The 23,138-nt window shown below is 44.8% G+C and overlaps 2 protein-coding genes across 2 annotated transcripts in view; one reads left to right on the top strand and one right to left on the bottom strand.

Moving 5' to 3' along the window:
- On the top strand, window positions 1-12,094 carry farsb (phenylalanyl-tRNA synthetase subunit beta). The gene is made up of 16 exons (XM_021582937.3): window positions 1-472; window positions 962-1,017; window positions 1,125-1,279; window positions 1,421-1,493; window positions 2,856-2,971; window positions 3,425-3,575; window positions 3,698-3,806; window positions 5,353-5,485; window positions 5,678-5,729; window positions 5,871-5,932; window positions 8,028-8,235; window positions 8,356-8,436; window positions 8,565-8,657; window positions 8,907-9,024; window positions 9,251-9,403; window positions 11,187-12,094. Exons 1-16 carry the CDS (start codon window positions 415-417, stop codon window positions 11,336-11,338), a joined length of 1,770 nt encoding a protein of 589 aa, XP_021438612.2. The 5' UTR covers window positions 1-414; the 3' UTR covers window positions 11,339-12,094.
- The window catches only part of sgpp2 (sphingosine-1-phosphate phosphatase 2), a 17,847-nt gene continuing 5,771 nt past the window's right edge, over window positions 11,063-23,138 (bottom strand). Inside the window, exons 2-5 of the mRNA XM_021582938.3 lie at window positions 19,843-20,004; window positions 16,351-16,530; window positions 14,002-14,091; window positions 11,063-13,477 (exon numbers count right to left, since the gene is read on the bottom strand). Coding sequence (XP_021438613.3) covers window positions 12,932-13,477; window positions 14,002-14,091; window positions 16,351-16,530; window positions 19,843-20,004 — 978 coding nt within the window. The 3' untranslated portion in view covers window positions 11,063-12,931. The remainder of the gene's footprint in view (window positions 13,478-14,001; window positions 14,092-16,350; window positions 16,531-19,842; window positions 20,005-23,138) is intronic.

Genomic DNA, 23,138 nt, shown 5'->3' on the forward strand with positions numbered 1-23,138 from the left:
GAGCTCTGACTGGGAAACATCTTTGAAACGGTCATCTGGCTCGGAATTCCAACTCGGGAAGTCAGGCCTCTTTCTAGAGCTCCGACTTCCCGACCTGAAAATCACTGACGTCATGATTGGACCTATCACCTTACCCTTCCCACCTGGCACTGGCAGACCAACAAAGGTGCGTTCACAATACATCAACGGTTCTACACTGTTATACTTGGTCTTTGATAATCCAGTGTGACTGTGAATTAACTATTTGAAATTGCCATTTAATTCGATACCAAATGTTAATATGAGTCTTTTGGTACGAGTAGTACTTTATACTAATAATTCAGACTGGCATTGTCCCGGACAGCTAAAGCTGGTTTCGGTGGGTCCTTCAGTCTTGGAGGAAAGTATAGTAGCTAGCAGTTAGCCGTGGTCAACATGCCGACTGTCAGTGTCAAAAGGGATCTTCTGTTTCATGCCTTGGGCAGAACATACAGTAAGAAATGTTACTTACCCTTTTAAGTAATATATATTCAGTAAATTGTAGAATTACAAATTTTAACTAGTTTCGGCGTTGTATTTTCAGACTAACGGTGAGATAGCTGCCTAAGTTAGCTACTGTGGCTACCTAGCTAAGACGGTGGCTGATGCCGTGGCAATAACAGCATATCACGTTTTTTTTGTGGGCTGTTTAACAACATATCACATATGTTACATACAAAACGGCATATACTCTGTTTCTACTGAATAGTGATTGAAAACATGATTTGATAGTTGACAGAACTGATGATGCTTGTTATTTCACGACGATTGCATCATTTCCCTACCCAGACCTATCCTACCCTGCTAAGTTACTGTACTGAACGCCACATAGCTACGTCCATTTAACTAGTCAAATCTGATTTAAATTAAGAATGGAGGTGGGACCATAATATACGAATTATTCCAACATATTAAAATGCTTTTCTCTTTCCCTTCATTTCAGCTGATGAAGAATTTGATGAGTTGTGTTTTGAGTTTGGGCTGGAGCTCGATGAGATTGTGAGTAGAAGACAGTGAGGATAAACTTCAGCCATATCCACTTGTTTGTGTGATAACCAATGTATTGTTTTTGGGCTAACTATTCTCCCCCTAACCCTGTCCTTCAGACCTCAGAGAAGGACATCATCAGTCGTGAGCAGGGGGACACCAAGGCAGAGGGGGCGTCTGATGTGATTCTGTATAAGATCGATGTCCCAGCTAACCGCTATGACCTTCTGTGTCTGGAAGGGCTGGTCAGGGGCCTGCAGGTCTTCAAGCAGAAGTATGTAAACACATCTATATGGAGAATTGTGTGCTTAAACATTACTTTTACATTGCCAAAGTACTTCAGCTTGTGCTGCTTTATCGTGTGTGTTGTGTCTTCAGCTGTGTATTGACATGTCCATGTGTGTCTGCACTCCAGGATGGAAGCCCCTCGCTACAGGCGTGTGAGTCCAGCCAGCAGTGAGCCTCAGAGGCTGGTCATCACAGAGGAGGTGGGTGGAAAACACGGACCAGAGTCTCTGTTTAATGACCTGGGTTTGGGGCAGAGTGTAGGGTTGGGTCATTTGGTCATCACAGAGGAAGGGAGGGAACATCAAATCAAACTTTATTTGTCACTTGCACCGAATGCAAAGCAGTGTGACAAAAACAACACAGAGTTACACATAAACAAACGTACAGTCAATAACACAAAATAAAATAAAAATCTATGTACAGTGTGTGCAAATATAGAAGATTAGGGAGGTAGGCAAGAATAACAAGGCTATATACAGGGGTTACCGGTACTGAGTCAGTGTGCGGGGGGTACAGGCTAGTTGAGGTACTCTGTACATGTAGGTGGTGGCGAAGTGACTATGCATAGGTAACAAACGAACAGCGAGTAGTAGCAGTGTACAAAAGGGGAGGGCGGTCAATGTAAATTGCCCAGGGCGATTTTATGAATTGTTCAGCAGTCTTATGGTTTGGGGGTAGAAGCTGTTGAGGAGCCTTTTGGGCCTAGACTTGGCGTTCTGGCACCACTTGCCATGCAGTAGCAGAGAAAACACTCTAACTTGGGTGACTGGAGTCTCTGACAATTTTATGGGCTTTCCTCTGACACTGCTTATTATATAGGTCCTGGATGTCAGGAAGCTTGGCCCCAGTGATGTACTAGGCCGCTCACACTACTCTCTGTAGCGCCTTGCGGTCAGATGCCGAGCAGTTGCCATACCAGGTGGTGATGCAACCGGTCAGGATGCTCTTGATGGTGCAGCTGTCGAACCTTTTGAGGATCTGGGGACCCATGCCAAATCTTTTCAGTCTCCTGAGGGGGTACTGAAAATGTTTTGTCGTGCCCTCTTCATGACTGTTGGTATGTTTGGACCATGAGAGTTCCTTGGTGATGTGGACACCAAGGAACTTGAAACTCTCGACCCGCTCCACTACAGCCCTGTCAGTGTTAATGGGGGCCTTAATTGCTCACATTGGAGCAGACTCTCGGTTTACTGAACTGGGTTTGGGACAGAGTGTAGGGTTGGGTTCATTTGGTCGAGGGGGAAACATGGAGCAGACTGTTTACTGACCTGGGTTTGGGGCAGAGTGTAGGTTTGGTTAATTTGCTCATCACGGAGGAGGTGGGGAGGGGGAAACATGGAGCGGACTGTTTACTGACCTGGGTTTGGGGCAGAGCGTAAGGTTGGGTCATACATCTTGTCTTTGACAAGATGATGAATTAAGATATTGAGCAGTTGATTAATTCCTCTACATTTGTTGAGGCTGTGCAAAGGAGGGTTTGTGTTGGAAGCAATATATAGTTTTTAGAGATTAATGAGAGAATCCTGACCGACTGTGGGTGCCCCTGTTTGTGCCTGTCGTAGACAACTGCTGTGCGACCCCACGCTGTGGCTGCAGTCCTGAGGAACATCACCTTCACACAGGAACGCTACGACAGCTTTATCGAACTACAGGAGAAACTCCATCAGAATGTCTGTAGGTTAGTAAGACACCTAACACATCTCTACCTTCACAGAAAAATATATACAACACACACACAAGTTTGACCAACTCAGTGGCCTTGAGGTTAGTGTCTGCCCTTAGATTGGAATGTTGGTGGTTTGGTCCTTGTTTGAGTCATACCAAAGACTCTGATGGCTCTATGCTTGGATTGTGGGTAAGGCCCTGCGACAGTTTAGCATCCAATTGGTGTACTTGTACATCAAGCTGCCTTGCTCTACAAAAAAGAGGAGATAGGCTCCTGGCCCTATGGGCCACACACAATTTCACCTCTGCATATTTATTGTCAATGTTTTGGTCAGAGACCTTTTTCAATACCATGCCTCATACTTCAGTGATGCCTTTCAATGTGTTCTTCTCTGGTAGTTTGAGATATTGTCTCAGTGGATGTTGTGACTGTGTGTGTGAATTGACTGTAATCTGCGCTCTGTAGGAAAAGGACTCTGGTTGCCATCGGCACCCATGACCTGGACACCATTTCAGGCCCCTTCACCTACACAGCCAAACCACCTGGTGACATCCGCTTCAAACCTCTCAACCAGGCCAAGGAGTACACCGCACAGGAACTCATGAGCCTCTACAAGGTGAGCAGGGATTGGCTACAGAGATCATGAGCCTCTGTAACATGAGTTGTGATTGGGTATGGCTAGAGATCTTTTATTTCTGTCATCCAATCTTTCAATTTGTTTGTATTTCTCCCTCTCAGACAGACAGCCACTTGCGACACTATCTGCACATCATTGAAGACGAGGCTGTATATCCTGTCATCTATGACAGCAACGGCATTGTTTTGTCTATGCCTCCAATCATCAATGGTGAGGACACACACATACAGTGCATTTGGAAAGTATTCAAACCCCTTGACTTTTTACCCATTTTGTTATGTTATAGCCTTTTTCTAAAATTGATTCAATTGTTTGTTTTCTCACATCAATCTACACACAATACCCCATAATGACAAAGCAAAAACAGATTTTTAGAAATGTTAGCAAATTTATGAAAAATAAAAAACCTAAATCACATTTACATTTACATAAGTATTCAGACCCTTTACTCAGTACTTTGTTGAAGCACCTTTGGCAGCGACTACAGCCTTGAGTCTTCTTGGGTATGACTCTACAAGCTTGGTACACCTGTATTTGGGGAGTTTCTTCCATACTTCTCTGCAGATCCTCTCTAGTTCTGTCAGGTTAGATGGGGAGCGTCGCTGCACAGCGATTTTCAGGTGTCTCCAGAGATGCTTGGTCGGGTTCAAGTCCGGGCTCTGGCTGGGCCACTGAAGGACATTCAGAGACTTGTCCCGAAGCCACTCCTGCGTTGTCTTGGCTGTGTGCTTAGGGTCGTTGTCCTGTTGGAAGGTGAACTTTCGCCCCAGTCTGAGGTCCTGAGTGCTCTGGAGCAGGTTTTTATCAAGGATCTCTCTGTACTTAACTCTTTTAGTCTTTCCCTCAATCCTGACTAGTCTCCCAGTCCCTGCCTCTGAAAAACATCCCCACAGCATGATGCTGCCACCACCATGCTTCACCTTAGGGATGGTGCCACGTTTTCTCCAGGCGTGACGCTTGGCATTCAGGCCAAAGAGTTCAATCTTGTTTTCATCAGACCAGAGGATCTTGTTTTTCAATATCTGAGTGCTTTAGGTGCATTTTGGCAAAGTGAACATTGGGTTTGTTGTCACCTCCCTGACCAAGGCCGTTCTCCCCCGATTGCTCAGTTTGGCTGGGCAGCCATCTCTAGGAAGAGTCTTAGTGGTTCCAAACTTCTTCCATTTAAAAATGATGAAGGCCGCTCTCTTCTTGGACCTTCAATGGTAGCCTTCCCCAGATCTGTGCCTGGACACAATCCTGTCTCTGGGGTCTACAGACAATTCCTTTGACCTCATGGCTTGGTTTTTGCTCTGACATGCACTATCAACTGTGGGACTTTATATAGACAGGTGTGTGCCCTTCTAAACCATGCCCAATTAATTGAATTTACAACAGGTGGACTCCAATCAAGTTGCAGAAACATCTCAAGTATGATAAATGGAGACAGAATGCACTTGAGCTCCATTTTGAGTCTCATACCCAAGGGTCTGAATACTTATGTAAATAAGTTATTTTTGTTTATTTTTAATACATTATCAAAAATGTCTTGACCTGTTTTTGCTTTGTCATTATGGGGGTATTGTGTGTAGATTGACGAGGAAAAACAATTGAATAGATTTTAGAATAAAGCTGTAATGTAATAAAATGTGGAAAAGTCAAGGGGTCTGAATACTTTCCGTATGGACTGTATATGCCGAAACTATTAACCTCGTGGACTTCCAATATTGATTTACCCATGGTATGCTGTAGATACTGTTCTGTGTCTATTTTTCAGGGGACCATTCCAAAATCTCATTGAATACAAAGAATGTTTTTATCGAGTGCACAGCCACTGACCTTACCAAGGCAAAAATTGTGTTGGACATGATGGTGACGATGTTCTGCGAGTATTGTGAAGAGCCTTTCACGTGAGTCCAGGCAACAGCTGTTTAGATTTCTATGATTCAAATTAAATGGCCAATAGTTTAACCTAATATGTTAGTGTGTAAAATAAGACCATGAATTAGTAGGAATCTGTCATAGAATAAGAAGTTCCTTTGCCCTACCCCACTTTAAAAGACTCCTCTTGACCTATCTCACGTTCTGTCGCTCTCTCTCAGGGTAGAGGAGGCTGAGGTGGTGTACCCAGATGGAAGGACCTGTCAGTACCCGGTACTGTATCCCCTCACCATCACCCTGCAGTCTTTCCTTTTGTGGGAAAATATATTAGAACCCACTGGTCAATATGTACATTCTGATTATCCCCATTCTATTTGTAACCCTCAACCTTTCTGCTATACCATGTGACCTCAGGAGCTGGCTTACAGGAAGGAAACTCTGTCAGCCGACTTCATCAACCGTAAAGTTGGCATCAGGTAACAAAGTGGCTTGAAATAATACCCAACCCTGTTCCTGTAGAGCTACCCTCCTGTAGGTTTCAACTCTAACCCTGTTCCTGTAGAGCTACCCTCCTGTAGGTTTCAACTCTAACCCTGTTCCTGTAGAGCTACCCTCCTGTAGGTTTCAACTCTAACCCTGTTCCTGTAGAGCTACCCTCCTGTAGGTTTCAACTCTAACCCTGTTCCTGTAGAGCTACCCTCCTGTAGGTTTCAACTCTAACCCTGTTCCTGGAGAGCTACCCTCCTGTAGGTTTAAACTCTAACCCTGTTCCTGGAGAGCTACCCTCCTGTAGGTTTCAACTCTAACCCTGTTCCTGTAGAGCTACCCTCTTGTAGGTTTCAACTCTAACCCTGTTCCTGTAGAGCTACCCTCTTGTAGGTTTCAACTCTAACCCTGTTCCTGTAGAGCTACCCTCCTGTAGGTTTCAACTCCAACCCTAATCTAGTGCATCTGATTAGCTTGTTGATAAGCTGAATCAGGTTATTTACAACTGGGGTTTGAGTTGAAACCTACAGGAGGGTAGCTCTCCAGGAACAGGGTTGGAGTTGAAACCTACAGGAGGGTAGCTCTACAGGAACAGGGTTAGAGGTAAACCCTACAGGAGGGTAGCTCTCCAGGAACAGGGTTAGCGTTAACCTACAGGAGGGTAACTCTAGGAACAGGGTTAGTGTTATAACCTACAGGAGGGTAACTCTACAGGAACAGGGTTAGCGTTATTACCTACAGGAGGGTAACTCTCCAGGAACAGGGTTAGTGTTATAACCTACAGGAGGGTAGCTCTAGGAACAGGGTTAGCGTTATAACCTACAGGAGGGTAACTCTCCAGGAACAGGGTTAGCGTTATAACCTACAGGAGGGTAACTCTTCAGGAACAGGGTTAGCGTTATAACCTACAGGAGGGTAACTCTAGGAACAGGGTTAGCGTTATAACCTACAGGAGGGTAGCTCTACAGGAACAGGGTTAGCGTTAAAACCTACAGGAGGGTAACTCTCCAGGAACAGGGTTAGCGTTATAACCTACAGGAGGGTAACTCTCCAGGAACAGGGTTAGAGTTATAACCTACAGGAGGGTAACTCTACAGGAACAGGGTTAGCGTTAAAACCTACAGGAGGGTAACTCTCCAGGAACAGGGTTAGCGTTATAACCTACAGGAGGGTAACTCTCCAGGAACAGGGTTAGAGTTATAACCTACAGGAGGGTAACTCTACAGGAACAGGGTTAGTGTTATAACCTACAGGAGGGTAACTCTTCAGGAACAGGGTTAGAGTTATAACCTACAGGAGGGTAACTCTACAGGAACAGGGTTAGCGTTGTAACCTACAGGAAGGTAACTCTCCAGGAACAGGGTTAGCGTTATAACCTACAGGAGGGTAACTCTAGGAACAGGGTTAGTGTTATAACCTACAGGAGGTTAACTCTACAGGAACAGGGTTAGCGTTATTACCTACAGGAGGGTAACTCTCCAGGAACAGGGTTAGTGTTATAACCTACAGGAGGGTAGCTCTAGGAACAGGGTTAGCGTTATAACCTACAGGAGGGTAACTCTCCAGGAACAGGGTTAGCGTTATAACCTACAGGAGGGTAACTCTCCAGGAACAGGGTTAGTGTTATAACCTACAGGAGGGTAACTCTCCAGGAACAGGGTTAGCGTTATAACTTACAGGAGGGTAACTCTTCAGGAACAGGGTTAGCGTTATAACCTACAGGAGGGTAACTCTAGGAACAGGGTTAGTGTTATAACCTACAGGAGGGTAGCTCTACAGGAACTGCATTAGCGTTGAAACCTACAGGAGGGTAGCTCTCCAGGAACAGGGTTGGAGACCTCCCCTCTATATGCTAAGCAGAATGCTACCAATATCCTTTCATTTACATGACTCTCTTATCCAGAGAGTCAGTCTTACATGAGCAATTAGGGTTAAGTGCTTTCTCAATCATTTTTAAAAAATAATCACCAAGTCGGCTTTGGGATTCAAACCATCGACCTTTCAGTTACTGACCCAATGTTCTTAACCGCTAGGCTACCTGCCGATGTTTAACGTTTGTAATGCTTTAATGTTTGTAATCCCCAGTGAGTCGACTGAGCATATCGCTCAACTGTTGACCAAGATGTGCTTGCGCTCAGAGGTCATGAGTGACGGCGAACAGATCGAGGTGGAGATCCCGCCCACGCGCTCTGACGTTATCCACGCCTGTGACATCATGGAGGACGCCGCCATGGCGTACGGTTTCAACAATATTCCCCGCACCACGCCGCGCACATATACCATAGCCAATCAGGTGAGGGTTTCTTCAGCTGGTTATTCATTAATGAAGTTGATTGGTTGTTGACTGGAGCTGCTAGTTGGGTGCTATTAAGTGGTGAGGTCTTATTTTCCCTCATGACTGTTGTGTTTTTAGCTCCCACTGAATAAGCTGTCAGAGCTACTGAGACAGGACCTGGCTGCTGCTGGATTCACGGAGGCCCTCACCTTCGCCCTGGTAATGACCACACTCTTTACCTTTGTGGACCCCAAGAAGAGTACCTGCTTCTTCTGCAAAATCTAATGGGGATCCAAATAAATAAACACACACACATTTTCATGTGTTGTATCTGTCTTCCTGTGCAGTGTTCTCAGGAGGACATAGCTGACAAGCTGTTGAAGAACATCTCCGAGACCAGAGCATGTCGCATCTCCAACCCCAAGACAGCTGAGTTCCAGGTGGACCACCATTACTGTGGATTAATCATGTCTCTCTGATAACATTATGATCTGTCCCCCTTTGGTCTTTGAATGATCTCGTACAGTTTCTTTACACTACAGCAATTTTGAAGTTAAACAGTTGACTGGATTCTTTCACCCTCTATTGATGTGAGGGTTTTTCTCCACTAGAGGGTGCTGTGTGACTGGGTGGGTGTATCAGAGGCTGGTGGTGGTGTTGTTAACAGCAGTGCTCGTATTTTCCACCAGGTGGCGCGCACCACCCTGCTCTCAGGCCTGCTGAAGACTGTGGCTGCCAACAGGAAGATGCCTCTGCCTCTGAGGCTGTTTGAGATTTCAGACGTGGTGCTCAAGGATGAATCCAAAGGTCTGTTTGTGTGCGGGTGTGACCTCCGTATTCATAATAGACAGTATTCATGGATATGTGATTAAGTAATGTCATTGTATGCCTGCCTTTCCAAATTCTTTATTAGGACAAACATGAATTTACATATTGATTCCCTCATACTCAAGTATACACACAGTCATTATCTGTTTTTAAAGACATCCTACAGTATATCCTGATGCCTACGTTGTCCTCTGCTCTCCCTCAGACGTGGGGGCCAGGAACAACCGTCGCCTGTGTGCTGTCTACTACAACAAGAGTCCGGGGTTTGAGGTGATCCACGGTCTGATGGACAGGGTTATGCAGCTGCTGGAGATCAAACCAGGCCAGGGCAATGGCTACCACATCCAGGCTGCCGACGGTAAGACAACCAGGGAGCCATCTCAGTGGTTTAAACTGGACTCCGTTTCTGTCAATGGCAACTGATTGGTGAAGGCTCTGGATAGGTTTTCAGTTTTCACCATGGTGCTTTCAACTGACATGTCAAACCGGTCCAACTAGCCTCCCGAGTGGCGCAGCGGTCTAAGGCACTGCATCGCAGTGTTGTGGCGTCACTACAGCCTGGGGTTCGATCTTGTGGCTGGTCATCTGCAAGCTGATTTCGGTCATCAGTTGAACAGCGTTTCCTCAGACACATTGGTGCGGCTGGCTTCCGGGTTAAGCAGACAGGTGTTAAGCAGCGCAGGTGGGTCATGTTTCGGAGGACGCATGACTCGACCTTCACTTCTCCCGAGCCTGTTGGAGAGTTGCAGTGATGAGACGATCGCAATTGGATATCATGAAATTGGGGAGAAAAAAATTCAAAACAAGCTTGTCCAAGTCAGTGGTCATAAAGGAAAGGAAGCAAGGAAAGGAAGTGGTATAAAACTAAAACCCATATCATGGTTTCACAGTTCACACCTATCCTCAACCTACAGTACAGCTGTGGCTGTATTTCCAGTGGAAATGATTTTAGGGGGTATTTTGTCCACTAGTGAAGTGAATGTTTTCCCATTGCACTCATGAAACTTGTTCCACAAATCAGTGTTTTTATGAGCTGTGGGTTCTGCAGGGCTCAATTAGCTCCAATCCCTCCCATCTGTGTCTCTCTCACTCCACCTCACTCACTCACCACAGGATGTGTGTCTCCTGTCACAATCTGTGTGGAAATGGATGGGCTCAAGGACCACAGAAAGAGGGATGAGGAGGGGGTGAAGAGGGCGTGCAGGGGTGTGGAGGATAGAGAAACGGGGAGGTGGAGGGTAAGCGAGCGTGTCGTCAGCAGTGGGAGTCAGACTGCACGTGAGTCTGCTGCTGCAGTGCGCCTCCCTGGGTTTACAGGGAGATCCATGGGCATTTAGACTGCCTGAAACACACACACAGCTACAGAAAACACGTAGACTGTCACATTTACACACTATTATGCAGAGAGAGCGAGAGCGGTCAGTTGTCTCACTCATAGCCATGCGGTGTAGGGCTGAGTGGTTAGGGAGTTAGCTGAAGGAGAGCCTCTTAAGTGAAACGTGGGCGTCTGCTCCTTAACTGTCAAATTCAGCCCTTCCCATTCACTGTTAAAGGCATGCTGTACCCTCCTGACTGTCTGGTTAGTGTTGACCTTGGCTCAGTGAGAATTAATCTGAAGAGGGTTTTCAGGGTTGGTGGAATAGGTTGTCACTTGTCAGGCTGGCTGTCTGGCTATTAGTGTAGCATTTTTAATGACTGGGTGTCATGGTGCTGCCCTGGAAGACACACACAGATCATGCAGAGATTTTTCTGTTGCTAGTTATGAGTAAGTATCTGAACGATGGCTCAGGAGTACATTAGCTTTTAGGAGCAAAGCAGTGTGGGAAGACCTGAAGCACCATGGAGAAGAGAACAGAACAGTGTAGGAACGTAACATGTCTGTGGAACTGGAGTCATGGCAACCCTGAGCCTAGTTGGTCTCTTCCTTGAACAGGCTCTAGTGGTCAGTGTTTTAAACAAATCAATAAGTTGTCTCATCTGAGAATAGTTCAAGACAAAATGAGACGGATCTTAGGTGTCTTGTCTGTGTAGAAACATTTATTCAGAGACTACATTTCTTATGCTTATTTTCAGTGGACCACAGATCCTCTTCACCTTCCCTTCCTTCCCAACCCCCCTCTGTTTCCCCTCTTTTCTTTCAGATTCCACCTTCTTCCCTGGTCGCTGTGCTGAGATCTTTGCGTGCGGGAAGAGCATAGGACGCCTCGGGGTCCTTCACCCTGATGTCATCAACCGCTTTGAGCTCACCATGCCATGCTCCGCCCTGGACATCGACATTGAGCACTTCCTGTGATGTCACACGCAGACACATGCCTGAACCTGTAACACCACCAAACTCACCTACTCATGCTCAGTCCATCTCAACACAGGCTTTCCCAGCTCCAGCAGAGTACAGTCCAACCTGCCACAGCTGAGCTCACATTTTCACGCAAATCTCCCATTGACATCACATTGCGAGCTTGAGATATGTGCGAAAGTAAGGATTCGGCCCCAAATAAATTGTTCAGTTTATATCATGCTGGTATTTCTGTTGACAAATGTACAACAGTGTATGAAGTAACCATAGAAATTGTAGGCTGGTATATACAAAGGATGTGGCTGTATTTTTATCTCCGTGGTAATTAAAGTGAATGAGATGTCAGCCTGTGACTCAGTCCTGTGTTTCTGAATTAATCTCAGTCCTGCATCATTTGAGCTTTAACCAATATGCTGTATTATACAATGTAAAGACATTGCTCTGAGCAATTGTATGGATTCAGGTCATTTACATTTTAAAGGTTTGTCATACAGCATATAGGCCTGCATGAGTGTAAATAACAGGAAGCCACAAAGCTGTGGTTAAACAGGTTTCCTTGTGGTGTGTCCAACTGGTATGGTCTTGTTAGGTGAGTTAATGGTCCTGGGTGGAGCTTCATCTACTTGATACAACAGGACATGAACTCGGTGACATACGATACAGTACTGTAACTGCAGGTGTTGCTTAGGTCTGTTTTCGTGTGATGGTGAGGAAGTCAGAAATAACTAAGGCAAGTAAACACATTAAATAAGATCATTGAGTCTTTTCATTTGTCTTCAGTCTTTCAAAGATTCACAATGTGTGAAAAATATAGAATCAATGTCGGATGTATGGGAAAAAATGTAAATGTCAGAACATTCTTACACAACACTTGAATGATGACAGGATCCTAGAATGTTTTATATTTACACTACTGTTCAACAGTTTGGGGTCACTCTGAAATGTTCTTGTTTTTTAAAGTAGAGCACATTTTTTGTCCATTAAAATAACATCAAATTGATCAGAAATACAGTGTAGACATTGTTCATGGTGTAAATGACTATTGTAGATGGAAACAGCAGATTTTTTTAATGGAATATCTACATAGGTGTACAGAGGCCCATTATCAACAACAATCACTCCTGTGTTCCAATGGCACGTTGTGGCAGCTAATCCAAGTTTGTCATTTTAAAAAGCTAATTGATCATTATAAAATCATTTTGCAATTATGTTAGCACAGTTCAAAACTGTTGTGCTGATTTAAAGAAGCAATTAAACTGGCCTTTAGACTAGTTGAGTATCTGGAGCATCAGTATTTGTGGGTTTGATTACAGGCTCAAAATTGCTAGAAACAAAGACCTTTCTTCTGAAACTCGTCAGTCTATTCTTATTCTGAGAAATAAAGGTTATTCCATGTGAGAAATTGCCAAGAAACTGAAGATCTCGTACAACGCTGTGTACTACTCCCTTCACAGAAACTGAAGATCTCGTACAACGCTGTGTACTACTCCCTTCACAGAAACTGTGTTTGATACTGTTTTCTAATTTCTAAGTGACCCCAAACTTTTGAATGGTAGTGTATATATTTGAACAGTTCATTAAAGCATTGGGTCATAGCAGTCCCAGTACTATGAACAGTCTATTGACCAGAATAGAGTGGACCAGGCCTATAGAAGTATAGGTGGTGAATTTATATGGCACCTCGATCTCCTTCCTTCTCCTGGCGTCTATGTCGTTGACTGACACTCCATACCAGGAGCACAGCACCCACAGACTGGCTGTCTTCATTATCTGTCGAGTTGCCACCAACGCCACGACACCCACCACAAAGCGGGAGCTGGCCAGGGCTAAGCCACCCAGTGTCAGTGCTGGCAGGGGTATGGGTAGCACCCCCTGGGGCTCAAACGTCTCCCCCAGCCTCTCATTTACCCAGTAGCCCACAGAACAGCCTGCACCCACCCCCAGGATGGTGGTGGTGTCCCCCCGCGTGGTGGTGTAATGGTCCAGCTCAGGGTAGGTGTAGCTCAGGAAGAGAGCCAGTACCAATGCCCCGATGGGGGAGAGTGGGGAGGTGAGCTGGAGCCGGTCGAAGGTTTCCCAGTATGGATAGGTGACCAACATTAATGTGGCTGAGATTAGAGCACCACAGATCACGTCCTGAAACCAGCAGGGAGTGGGAGTATATATATACATGTATGTTATACATTTTTGTAACTGCTTAGACAGATATATTCATAATTGATTGAAGGGTGATGTGGTCTTTATGGTGATGAAGTGCTAGTCTGAGTCAGAGGAGGCTGGTGGGAATAGCAATAAGAGGACAGCCTCATTGTAACGGCTGGAATGGAATTAATGGAACAGAGTCATACATGTGGTTTCTATATGTTTGACACCATTCCATTTCTTTCTTTCCAGACATGTCCTCCTATAGCTCCTCTCACCAGCTTCCTCTGGTCAGAGTGTTGCTCTGGAACCTCCGTTATCTCATATTTACTCCAAAAACTCTTTACAGGTCATAATGAACTACGTATTCTTATGTAAAGGCATAATGAGTGTCAAAGTGAAAGGCAGGTCCCCCTAGCTGAGAGTGCCAGCCAGACATACAGTATGAATAATACATCCTGCATTGGGTCTGAATGTTTTATACAGTACTGTCGGGCAGAGCAGCAGAAGAGACTTACCAGAACAGAATGCATGCCTGTGTACAGACGACTCAGACACACCAACACAGACAGCACCACCGCCACAAGCAGACCCACTTCAAACTGGAACTGTGGACAGAAAATAGAGGTACACACAAATCACACTCTGACAACAGGAGGTTGGTGGCACCTTAATCAGGGAGGACAGGTTTGTGGTAATGGCTGGAGTGGAATGGTATCAAACACGGTTTCTATGTTTCTGATAATATTCCATTCTCTCCATTCTTCCCCTCAGCAGCCTCCACTGACTCAGACGTGGGTACACACGTGTGAGTGCACACACTCAAACACACACACTACTCCAAAATACACAACATTCTGATAAAAGACATTCTCTGATACTCTGATAAATTATGGATATGATCTGAAAACCTCTTTAGCTTGAGACTGTCAGACTATGATGGTGGAAGCAAGAAACTCCCATCATCCCCCTAAGACAACTACAGTACATCTTCTGTCATCCATCTACATCCCCTTAAGACAACTACATCTTCTATCTGTCATAGATCTACATCCCACCAAAGACAATTACATCTTCTATCTGTCAACCATCTACATCCCCATAAGACAAATACATCTTCTATCTGTCATCCATCTACATCCCCCTAAGGCAACTACATCTTCTATCTGTCATAGATCTACATCCACCAAAGACAATTACATCTTCTATCTGTCAACCATCTACATCCCCATAAGACAAATACATCTTCTATCTGTCATCCATCTACATCTCCATAAGACAAATACATCTTCTATCTGTCAACCATCTACATCCCCATAAGACAATTACATCTTCTATCTGTCATCCATCTACATCCCCATAAGACAAATACATCTTCTATCTGTCATCCATCTACATCTCCATAAGACAAATACATCTTCTATCTGTCAACCATCTACATCCCCATAAGACAAATACATATTCTATCTGTCATCCATCTACATCCCCATAAGACAAATACATCTTCTATCTGTCATCCATCTACATCCCCATAAGACAAATACATCTTCTATCTGTCAACCATCTACATCCCCATAAGACAAATACATCTTCTATCTGTCAACCATCTACATCCCCATAAGACAAATACATCTTCTATCTGTCATCCATCTATTCTGCCACTTTGACTTATGGACTGCCTTAAAGACATCCTCTGTTTTTGCTCAACTGTCTCTGTCTATCTCCCCTTCCCTCTCCACCCTTTTAAAAAATTTGCCCCATTTGTGTTTTTGTTTCCCTCCATTTCAATGACAGTGAAGAGAGCCTATGTCATGTATATTCATTGACCTCCTTTTCTCCTTTTCCCCTCCTTCCCTCCCTGCTTCTCTCTCTCTTTCCTGTGTCTGTTCCTTTCCCTTGCAGTTGGGGGGCTTTCAGAAGAAGTTAATGAAGAATGGACTCTGAATGGACACAAAGGATGTTGGGATGGAGGGGCCACTGTGATTGACTGTCCTGACCTTTCACCCCTCAGAACCTAAGAGATCGCCTCAGGCCATTCAGACCACTAAACATCTATAGCTATGTACCCTCTCATAAACAGAAACTAAGTCACCACATGCATAGCTATGCATGCTCTCTCAGAATCAATGTCACCACTGCAGTACACTACCACTGTATCTGAGGCTGGTGTTGTTTGAGAAGCTGGTTGATTGATTGTTCTGGGTGAGACAGAGAGAGAATAGAGAGAGAGAGAGCAGAGAGAGAGAGAGAGTGAAGAGAGTGAAAAGAGATTGACAGTAATTTACTCTAGTCTATCAGAGGAACAAAGCAGCTGTGTGGGTGTGTCTGATGGTGACTGTTGGTGCCTGATGGTGAATGATGGTGACTGTTGGTGCCTGATGGCACCAGCACATTGCCAGGAAGGGCAGTCAGGGTCAGGACTCAGGGACTCAGGAGAGACAAGCCCCCTGAACAGAGATGCGTAAACCTATTTCAGGTCCTTCAAATCTGCATACACTGAAGGTCTAGAGGCAAGTCAGGGTTTTTCCAGACAAGGCTGTACAGAGTCCGGCAAACTACACTGAACAAAAATATAAATACAACATTAAAGGTCCCATGTTTCATGAGCTGAAATAAAAAATCCCTGAAATTTTCCATACGCACAAAAAGCTTATTTGTCTCAAATATTGTGCACAAATGTGTTTACATCCCTGTTAGTGAGCATTGTAGGGAATAACTATGTTGGCACCAAACTCTCCATATTTATTTTACATCTATAGTTCTGTACAGGCCTTGTCCCAGTGAGCAAGTGATGAGTCTCCCCCAAGACTGAGTAGCAGAAGCTTGGCAGGGGACCCAAGAGGCTCAGGGTGCTGCATGGGCCTCACTTGAACCCTGGAAGGGGCGCTGAGGAGTAGGGTGAAGAAGATGGCGGTGGTGGCCATGACGTGGGTGGAGGGAAGGCCATACTCAGCATCCACACGCTTCTCCAGCTTCACCACTGGGGGCGATAGAGGGCGTGGCAGCTTCAGCACATCCTTCAGGGCCTGGCCGATGTACATCACCATCTGGAGGAGAAGAGAGAATGAGAAGAGAGAAGAGGAGGAGAAAATAAGGGCAGAGGACAGGAAAAGAGGAGGCGGAGAGGAGGGTAAATCTTAATAATGGCTTTACAAATACATTTCATTGATTGGATGGAACTCTACACTTTTACTGTGAAATAATACATCAAAAACATTCTAATGTATGAAGCTAAGCTGATTGTTCAATGCTCCATTAAGAATGGCCACACAGTATCCTATAAATAAGTAATCATTCAGTGTGTAGCAACCAGTTTGCAAGAAGATGCAAGACACACTTCTATAAACGGAGCACAGTCTGCAGTTGCCCAGTAACACAATCTACTTTAAGAATCAAATACAGGCATGAGCTGCTGACAAAGTGTCTTCAGTTGATGGTGACTGTCTCTACACCTACAGGAACACAGACACACTCCACTTAGGCCCTCTACACACTCAGATTCTCTGACAATGGTTGTGAAACAACTGATATTTTAGTGATACAGAGTTTGTGCAGAAAAAAATATGTTGCATTACAACCTTTGTGTGAGAGAGAGAGAGAGAGAGAGACACAGAGAGAGACAGAGAAAGAGACAGAGAGACAGAGAGACAGAGAGAGACAGAGAGAGAGAGAGAGAGAGAGAGAGAGAGAGGGTAGGAAGAGAGAGAGAGAGAGGGTAGGAAGAGAGAGAGAGAGAGAGAGAGAGAGAGAGAGAGAGAAAGAAAGAGAGAGGGTAGGAAGGAGTATGCGAGCGACAGAAAGAAAGATATAGAGGTGGTGACTATTCCTATTCACAGGATGGAGACACTATAATCAGTGAGTGTTTCAGTAACCATGGTCTATGAGAGATAAAACTGCCTACAGGCTTCTTATCTGCATGGTTAATATAGCAACCAGAGATTAATACTGAAAGTGAGAGGGAATAGAAGAGGAAGAGGGAGGGAGGGAGGGAAGAGAGTCACTATTACTTTAGCAATCAGCCACTTGTTCCCTCGGAAGAAATACTGTCCCTGATGCTACTGCCTCCAAGACATGGGCACCATTTACTCTGCCTCCACCCCAATGGACATTTACTTATTCATCACTGCTACAGTTATGAAATGTATAGTGCTATTTCTGTTTATATTGTTGTTGTTTTTTAGGACCATTTTTATTATTTTATTTCACTTGGTCCTGCATGTTGGAGCTTGAAGCCTAATAGTTTCACTGTGCCCTGCAATCACACCTGCAACTCTGCACATGTGACTATTAAACACTCTGAATCTGAATCTGAATAATATCGTACCCTGCCCTTGTTAACAGACCACCGATCATATCAATCTCACTGGTACTGTCCTCAGATCAACCTATACAGTGGGCCAACACATTAGGCTCTTTGTGTGGGCCACATCAAAGGACTGGCAAGGCACCATCACATGAAGAGATGAGTTACAGATGATCCAGGTCATGAACAGATAGTAGCAGTGCAGATTTAGCTGAATGAATGAGAGTATTGATCGGACCCAGTGTCACTCTGGACTTTGATCAACATGGGAGGGTCGTGGGAAAGGAGAAATGGGCTGTTTCCCTTCTAAATCTGATATATTATGCATGAAAGTATATATTTATTAATGCCGCACAGTTACATGGTTAAGACAAAAACCACTCAAAGGGTAACAGTTTAGGCATTGATTATGAGGGGTTGAGGTCAGGGCTATGGTTTGGCTTGCCAGAGCATTGTAAACTTGGTGGTGCAGTTGTCTAAGCAGTGTACTCCATGTCTGAGTGCATGGGCAATTGTTTTTTTTTTTTTTTTTTTTTTGGGGGGGGGTCGCTGAGGAAGGCATATCAACATTCTGGGGACCTTTTCAAATGTCCGAAATGGAGGTTTATTTCTAGTGATCAGACTGGTTACAGGGGGAGAATACATACAGTAGGTGGTTTGAGTATGTAATAGAGTATGTTATAGTATGTAATTGAGTATGTAATAAATGCTATGGTAAGTCCTGTCAATACAGCATGCTTCAAGAAGAGGACCAGAGTGGAGAGGGTCACAGTCTGTAATTCAGTGGTGTTAGTTATGATCATTAAGAAAAGATCAACTAGAGGAGAGTGTGTGTGTGTGTGTGTGTGTGTGTGTGTGTGTGTGTGTGTGTGTGTGTGTGCGCGCGTGCATGAACAAGCAAGCAAGCATGTGTGTTGGTGTTTAAAGGTGGCTGGGGGTTCAGAGTTCACTTCCCAAACCATTCCTCCCCTGGGGAAGAACATGGGCAGGTCGCTCAGAGGGCATACACCTGCACTGGAGGAAAGGACACACAGTGCACACAAACTTACTGACACTCAAATCAGAGTGTGTATGTGTGCGTGCATGTGTGTGTTTGAGCTTCATGGTCAAAGCATACCTAGATGCAGGGACATAGATGATCTATGAGTATTAACAATTAATTATTAGATGTTTATAACTCAGTAATAAACAGTTATAACACTGGTTGAAATTGTGGGATTGTTAATTGGTGCTTGCCAAATACTGAGTAATTTAAGGACCCTCCTGTTCTGTTCTATTGCCTGTCCCATCACCCTATAGCACCAGTCCACCTGGCCCCTGTGGTCCCTGTGGCCCCTGTGGTCCCTGTGGTCCCTGTGACCTGGGGACATAGTGGTGTCAGAGGGGGGTAAGGAGGACAGGGATGAAAGCCTAGGTCAGAGAGGGGTAAGGGGGACAGGGATGAAAGCCTGGGTCAGAGAGGGGTAAGGGGGACAGGGATGAAAGCCTGGGTCAGAGAGGGGTAAGGGGGACAGGGATGAAAGCCTGGGTCAGAGAGGGGTAAGGGGTGAGAGGAGGTGAGGGAGAAGGAAAAGAAGAGCTTCATTGTCTCACACACTCTCTCTTACACACATGATAAACATGAGATGGTATGGGATGTTCAAGCAAGGCATCAGTCTGTGACACTGCTTTGGTATACCATATCGGTGTAGGTATTTCCAGTTAAACATTTATTTTCTGTAATGAAACCGCAGGTGTGAATTGAATAGGTAGCAGTGGAAGAGAGAGAGAAAATATTTATGTCTGGGAGGATGGTTTGAAGAGCAGAGAAGACTGTCTGCATCGGAAATGACACCCCAATCCCTATATAGTGGGCCTTATGGGCCCTGGTCAAAATAAGTGGACTATATAGGCCCCTACTTTTGACCAGGGCCCATAAGGCCCACTATATAGGCCCCTACTTTTGACCAGGTCACATTGGGCCCACTATATATGGAATATGGTTCCATTTGGTACCTTCTCTCTTCTCTCAACTCACATAGATATTTTCTCTCTTTTGCAACCACAGGTGACTTACGGTCCAGATGTTGACAAGGCGTCTGCAGAGGAAGGGGTCCAGGTTCCAGTGTAAGCAAGGAGGGAAGGTGATGTAGAAGACCTCGTGACCCAGCCCGGCCGACACCAGGAACAGGAAGTATAGCAGCCGGTTCCTCACCTCATACTGGGGCCTAGCAGACACCTGTGGGTTGGTACAGTTAGTAGTCTCTCTAGACAAACAGGTTGCCTCCCACAATGTAAGATCAGGGATATCTGAGACTAGAAAAAGCGGGAAACATTATTAATTACAGTAAATGGTTTTTGACACTCATTCACAGTGTAAAAGCAGAGTAGCCTACAGTATAATAACAAAAAGGAGAGTCATTGCAGGTCATTGTCATTCCAATCATTTTCACTCCTCTGTAACCATATTCTGAACAAGATAAAACCACTTGTAGCCTCAAATGAACATATAGTGAAATTAACTATTTGTATATGGCCTCGGCTCGACCTGTACAACTTGTACAAGTTAGCAGGAGCAGACTCTCAATAGACCATGGAGCATTGTTATCAATTCCAGCTTTTGGACAGCGTTGTCAGTTGAAGTCTTTATCTTACGAGTCAGATGGATAGCCTATGAAATGCAATGAATGGCAGTTTACTTCTGATTTCAATTTAGAAAAATATTTTGTCTTTTGGAAAATAATTTGACAAACATGTTTTAGGCACTTCCATTTCCAGGAGTCACCATCAGGGCCGCCAATGTGTGATGGAGGGAAAAGAGAAACAGAAGCACGTCTGATCCAGTTGTGACATCATCCTCATCCGCGCCAGCTTCATCATGATGGTGCTGACAGAGATGGCAGCATAGCGAAGAGCTCTGAAGCAACTCTGCACTATTTTGTTTGTTTATGTACTATTTTTTACATTATTAGCTCAAGAATTGTTTTGTGTCATACACACAGCCGGGAAGAACTTTTGGATATTAGAGTGGCGTTAACTCACCAGAACTTCCAGCATTACAACCCGGATTACGGCTTCTCTGGAGCAGATCCCTTGTTTGCTCTCCCCAGAGCAATCTAACTTATTCCGGATGCTGACCCAAAACCACGCCGAAGAAGGAGAGGTACTCGAGGCGGTCTTCTGGTCTGACTGAAGAAGCGTGCACACCACCCACCGCTCCTGAGTATTTTACTCGCTAATGTCCAATCTCTGGATAATAAAATTGATGAGCTCAAGGCGAGAGTTTATTTTCAGAGAGACACCAGGGATTGTAACGTACTCTACTGCACGGAAACATGTCTTTCTCAAGATATACTGTCTGACACGGTAAAACCAGTTGGTTTATCAGTACATCGCGCCGACAGGAACAAACATCTCTCTGGGAAGCAGAAGGGTGGAGGTATATGTTTTATGATTAATCACTTATGGTGTAACTGTTCTGCTCACCTGATCTAGAATATCTCACAATTAAATGCAGACCATACAATCTCCTGAGAGAATTTTTGTCAATAATAGCAACAGCGGTCTATATCCTCTCCAAGCGGATACCACAAAGGCCCTCAAAGATCTTCACTGGACTTTATGCAAACTGGAATCCATATATCCTGAGGCTGCATTGTCACGTTCGCTGGAATAATTATCGGACCAAGCTGCAGCGCGATATGGTTTCCACATATTATTTATTAGAAATGCACAAAACAACAAAGAAAGAATGAAACAAACAACGAACTGTAATAATAACGTGTAACATACACTAACTCAAAACAATATCCCATAAAACAGGTGTAAAAATGCTACTTAAATATGATCCCCAATTAGAGACAACGATAGCCAGCTGCCTGTAATTGGGAATCATACCAAATACCAACATAGAAAAAATAAACTAGAACCCCACATAGAAAATAATAAGTAGAAAACCCCCCAGTCACGCCTTGACCAACTCTACCATAGAAAATAAGGGCTCTCTTTGGTCAGGACGTGGCATGCATTTATTGTAGCTGGGGATTTGAACAAAGCACATTTTTGGAAAAGGGTCCCGAAATTCTATCAACATATTGATTGTTGTACTCGCGCTGCTAAAACCCTCGACCATTGTTATACTACCTTCCAGAATGCATATAAGGCCCTCCCTCACCCTTCATTCATCAAATCGGACCACAATTCCATCTTGCTCCTCCCCTCCTATAAGCAGAAACTCAAACAGGAAGCACCTGTGGTGAGGACTATTCAATGCTGGTCTGACCAATTGGAATCCACGCTTCAAGATTGTTTTGATCACGTGGACTGGGATATGTTCAGAGTAGCTTCAGAAAATAATATTGACACATATACCGATACAATGAATGAGTTTATCAGGAAGTGCATATGAGATGATGTACCCACTGTGACTATTAAAACCTACCCCAACCAGAAACCGTGGACAGATTGGAGCATTTGTGCAAAACTGAAAGCATGAAACACCACATTTAACCAAGGCAAGAAGACTGGGAATATGGAGGAATATACACAGTGTAGTTATTTCCTCCAAAAAGCAATCAAGCAGGCTAAACGTCAGTATAGGGACAAAGTTGAGTCCCAGTTCAAAGGCTCAGACACGAGACGTATGTGGCAGGTTCTACAGACAATCACAGATTATAAAGGGAAAACCAACCACGTCGCGGACACCGACGTCTTGCTTCCGGACAGGCTGAACACCTTCTTCGCTCGATAATACAGTGCCACCGACGCAGCCCGCTATCAGGACTGTGGGCTTGTCTTCTCTGTGGCCGACGTGAGTAAGACATTTAAGCGTGTCAACCCTTGCAAGGCTGATGGTATCCCTTGCCGTGTCCTCAGAGCATGCGCAGACCAGCTGTCTGGTGTGTTCACAGATATATTCAATCTCTCCCTATCCCAGTCTGTTGTCCCCACATGCTTCAAGATGACCACCATAGTCTCTGTACCTAAGAAAGCAAAGGTAACTGAACTAAATGACTATCGCCCAGTAGTACTCACCTCTGTCATCATTAAGTGCTTTGAGAGACTAGTCAAGGATCATATCACCTCCACCTTACCTGCCACCCTAGACCCTCTTCAATTTGCTTACCGCCCCAACAGATCCACAGACAATGCAATTGCCACCACACTGCACACTGCCCTGTCCCATCTGGACAAGAGGCATACATATGTAAGAATGCTGTTCATTGACTATAGCTCAGCATTCAACACCATAGTACCCTCCAAGCTCATCATCAAGCTCGAGGCCCTGGGTCTGAACCCCACCCTGTGCAACTGGATCCTGGACTTCCTGACAGGTCGCCCCCAGGTGGTGAAGGTAGGAAACCACACCTCCTC

The sequence above is a fragment of the Oncorhynchus mykiss genome, chromosome 24 (assembly GCF_057628025.1).
Source record: "Oncorhynchus mykiss isolate SJ-2025 chromosome 24, ASM5762802v1, whole genome shotgun sequence".
Lineage (NCBI taxonomy): Eukaryota > Metazoa > Chordata > Actinopteri > Salmoniformes > Salmonidae > Oncorhynchus > Oncorhynchus mykiss.

Excerpts from the sequence above, each read along its gene's own strand:
- farsb (XM_021582937.3), top strand. The coding sequence starts at position 415 with ATGCCGACTGTCAGTGTCAAAAGGGATCTTCTGTTTCATGCCTTGGGC. Across the intron at positions 8,236-8,355 it reads CATATACCATAGCCAATCAG|CTCCCACTGAATAAGCTGTC; the intron begins GTGAGGGTTTCT and ends TTGTGTTTTTAG. Across the intron at positions 8,658-8,906 it reads CCAAGACAGCTGAGTTCCAG|GTGGCGCGCACCACCCTGCT; the intron begins GTGGACCACCAT and ends ATTTTCCACCAG.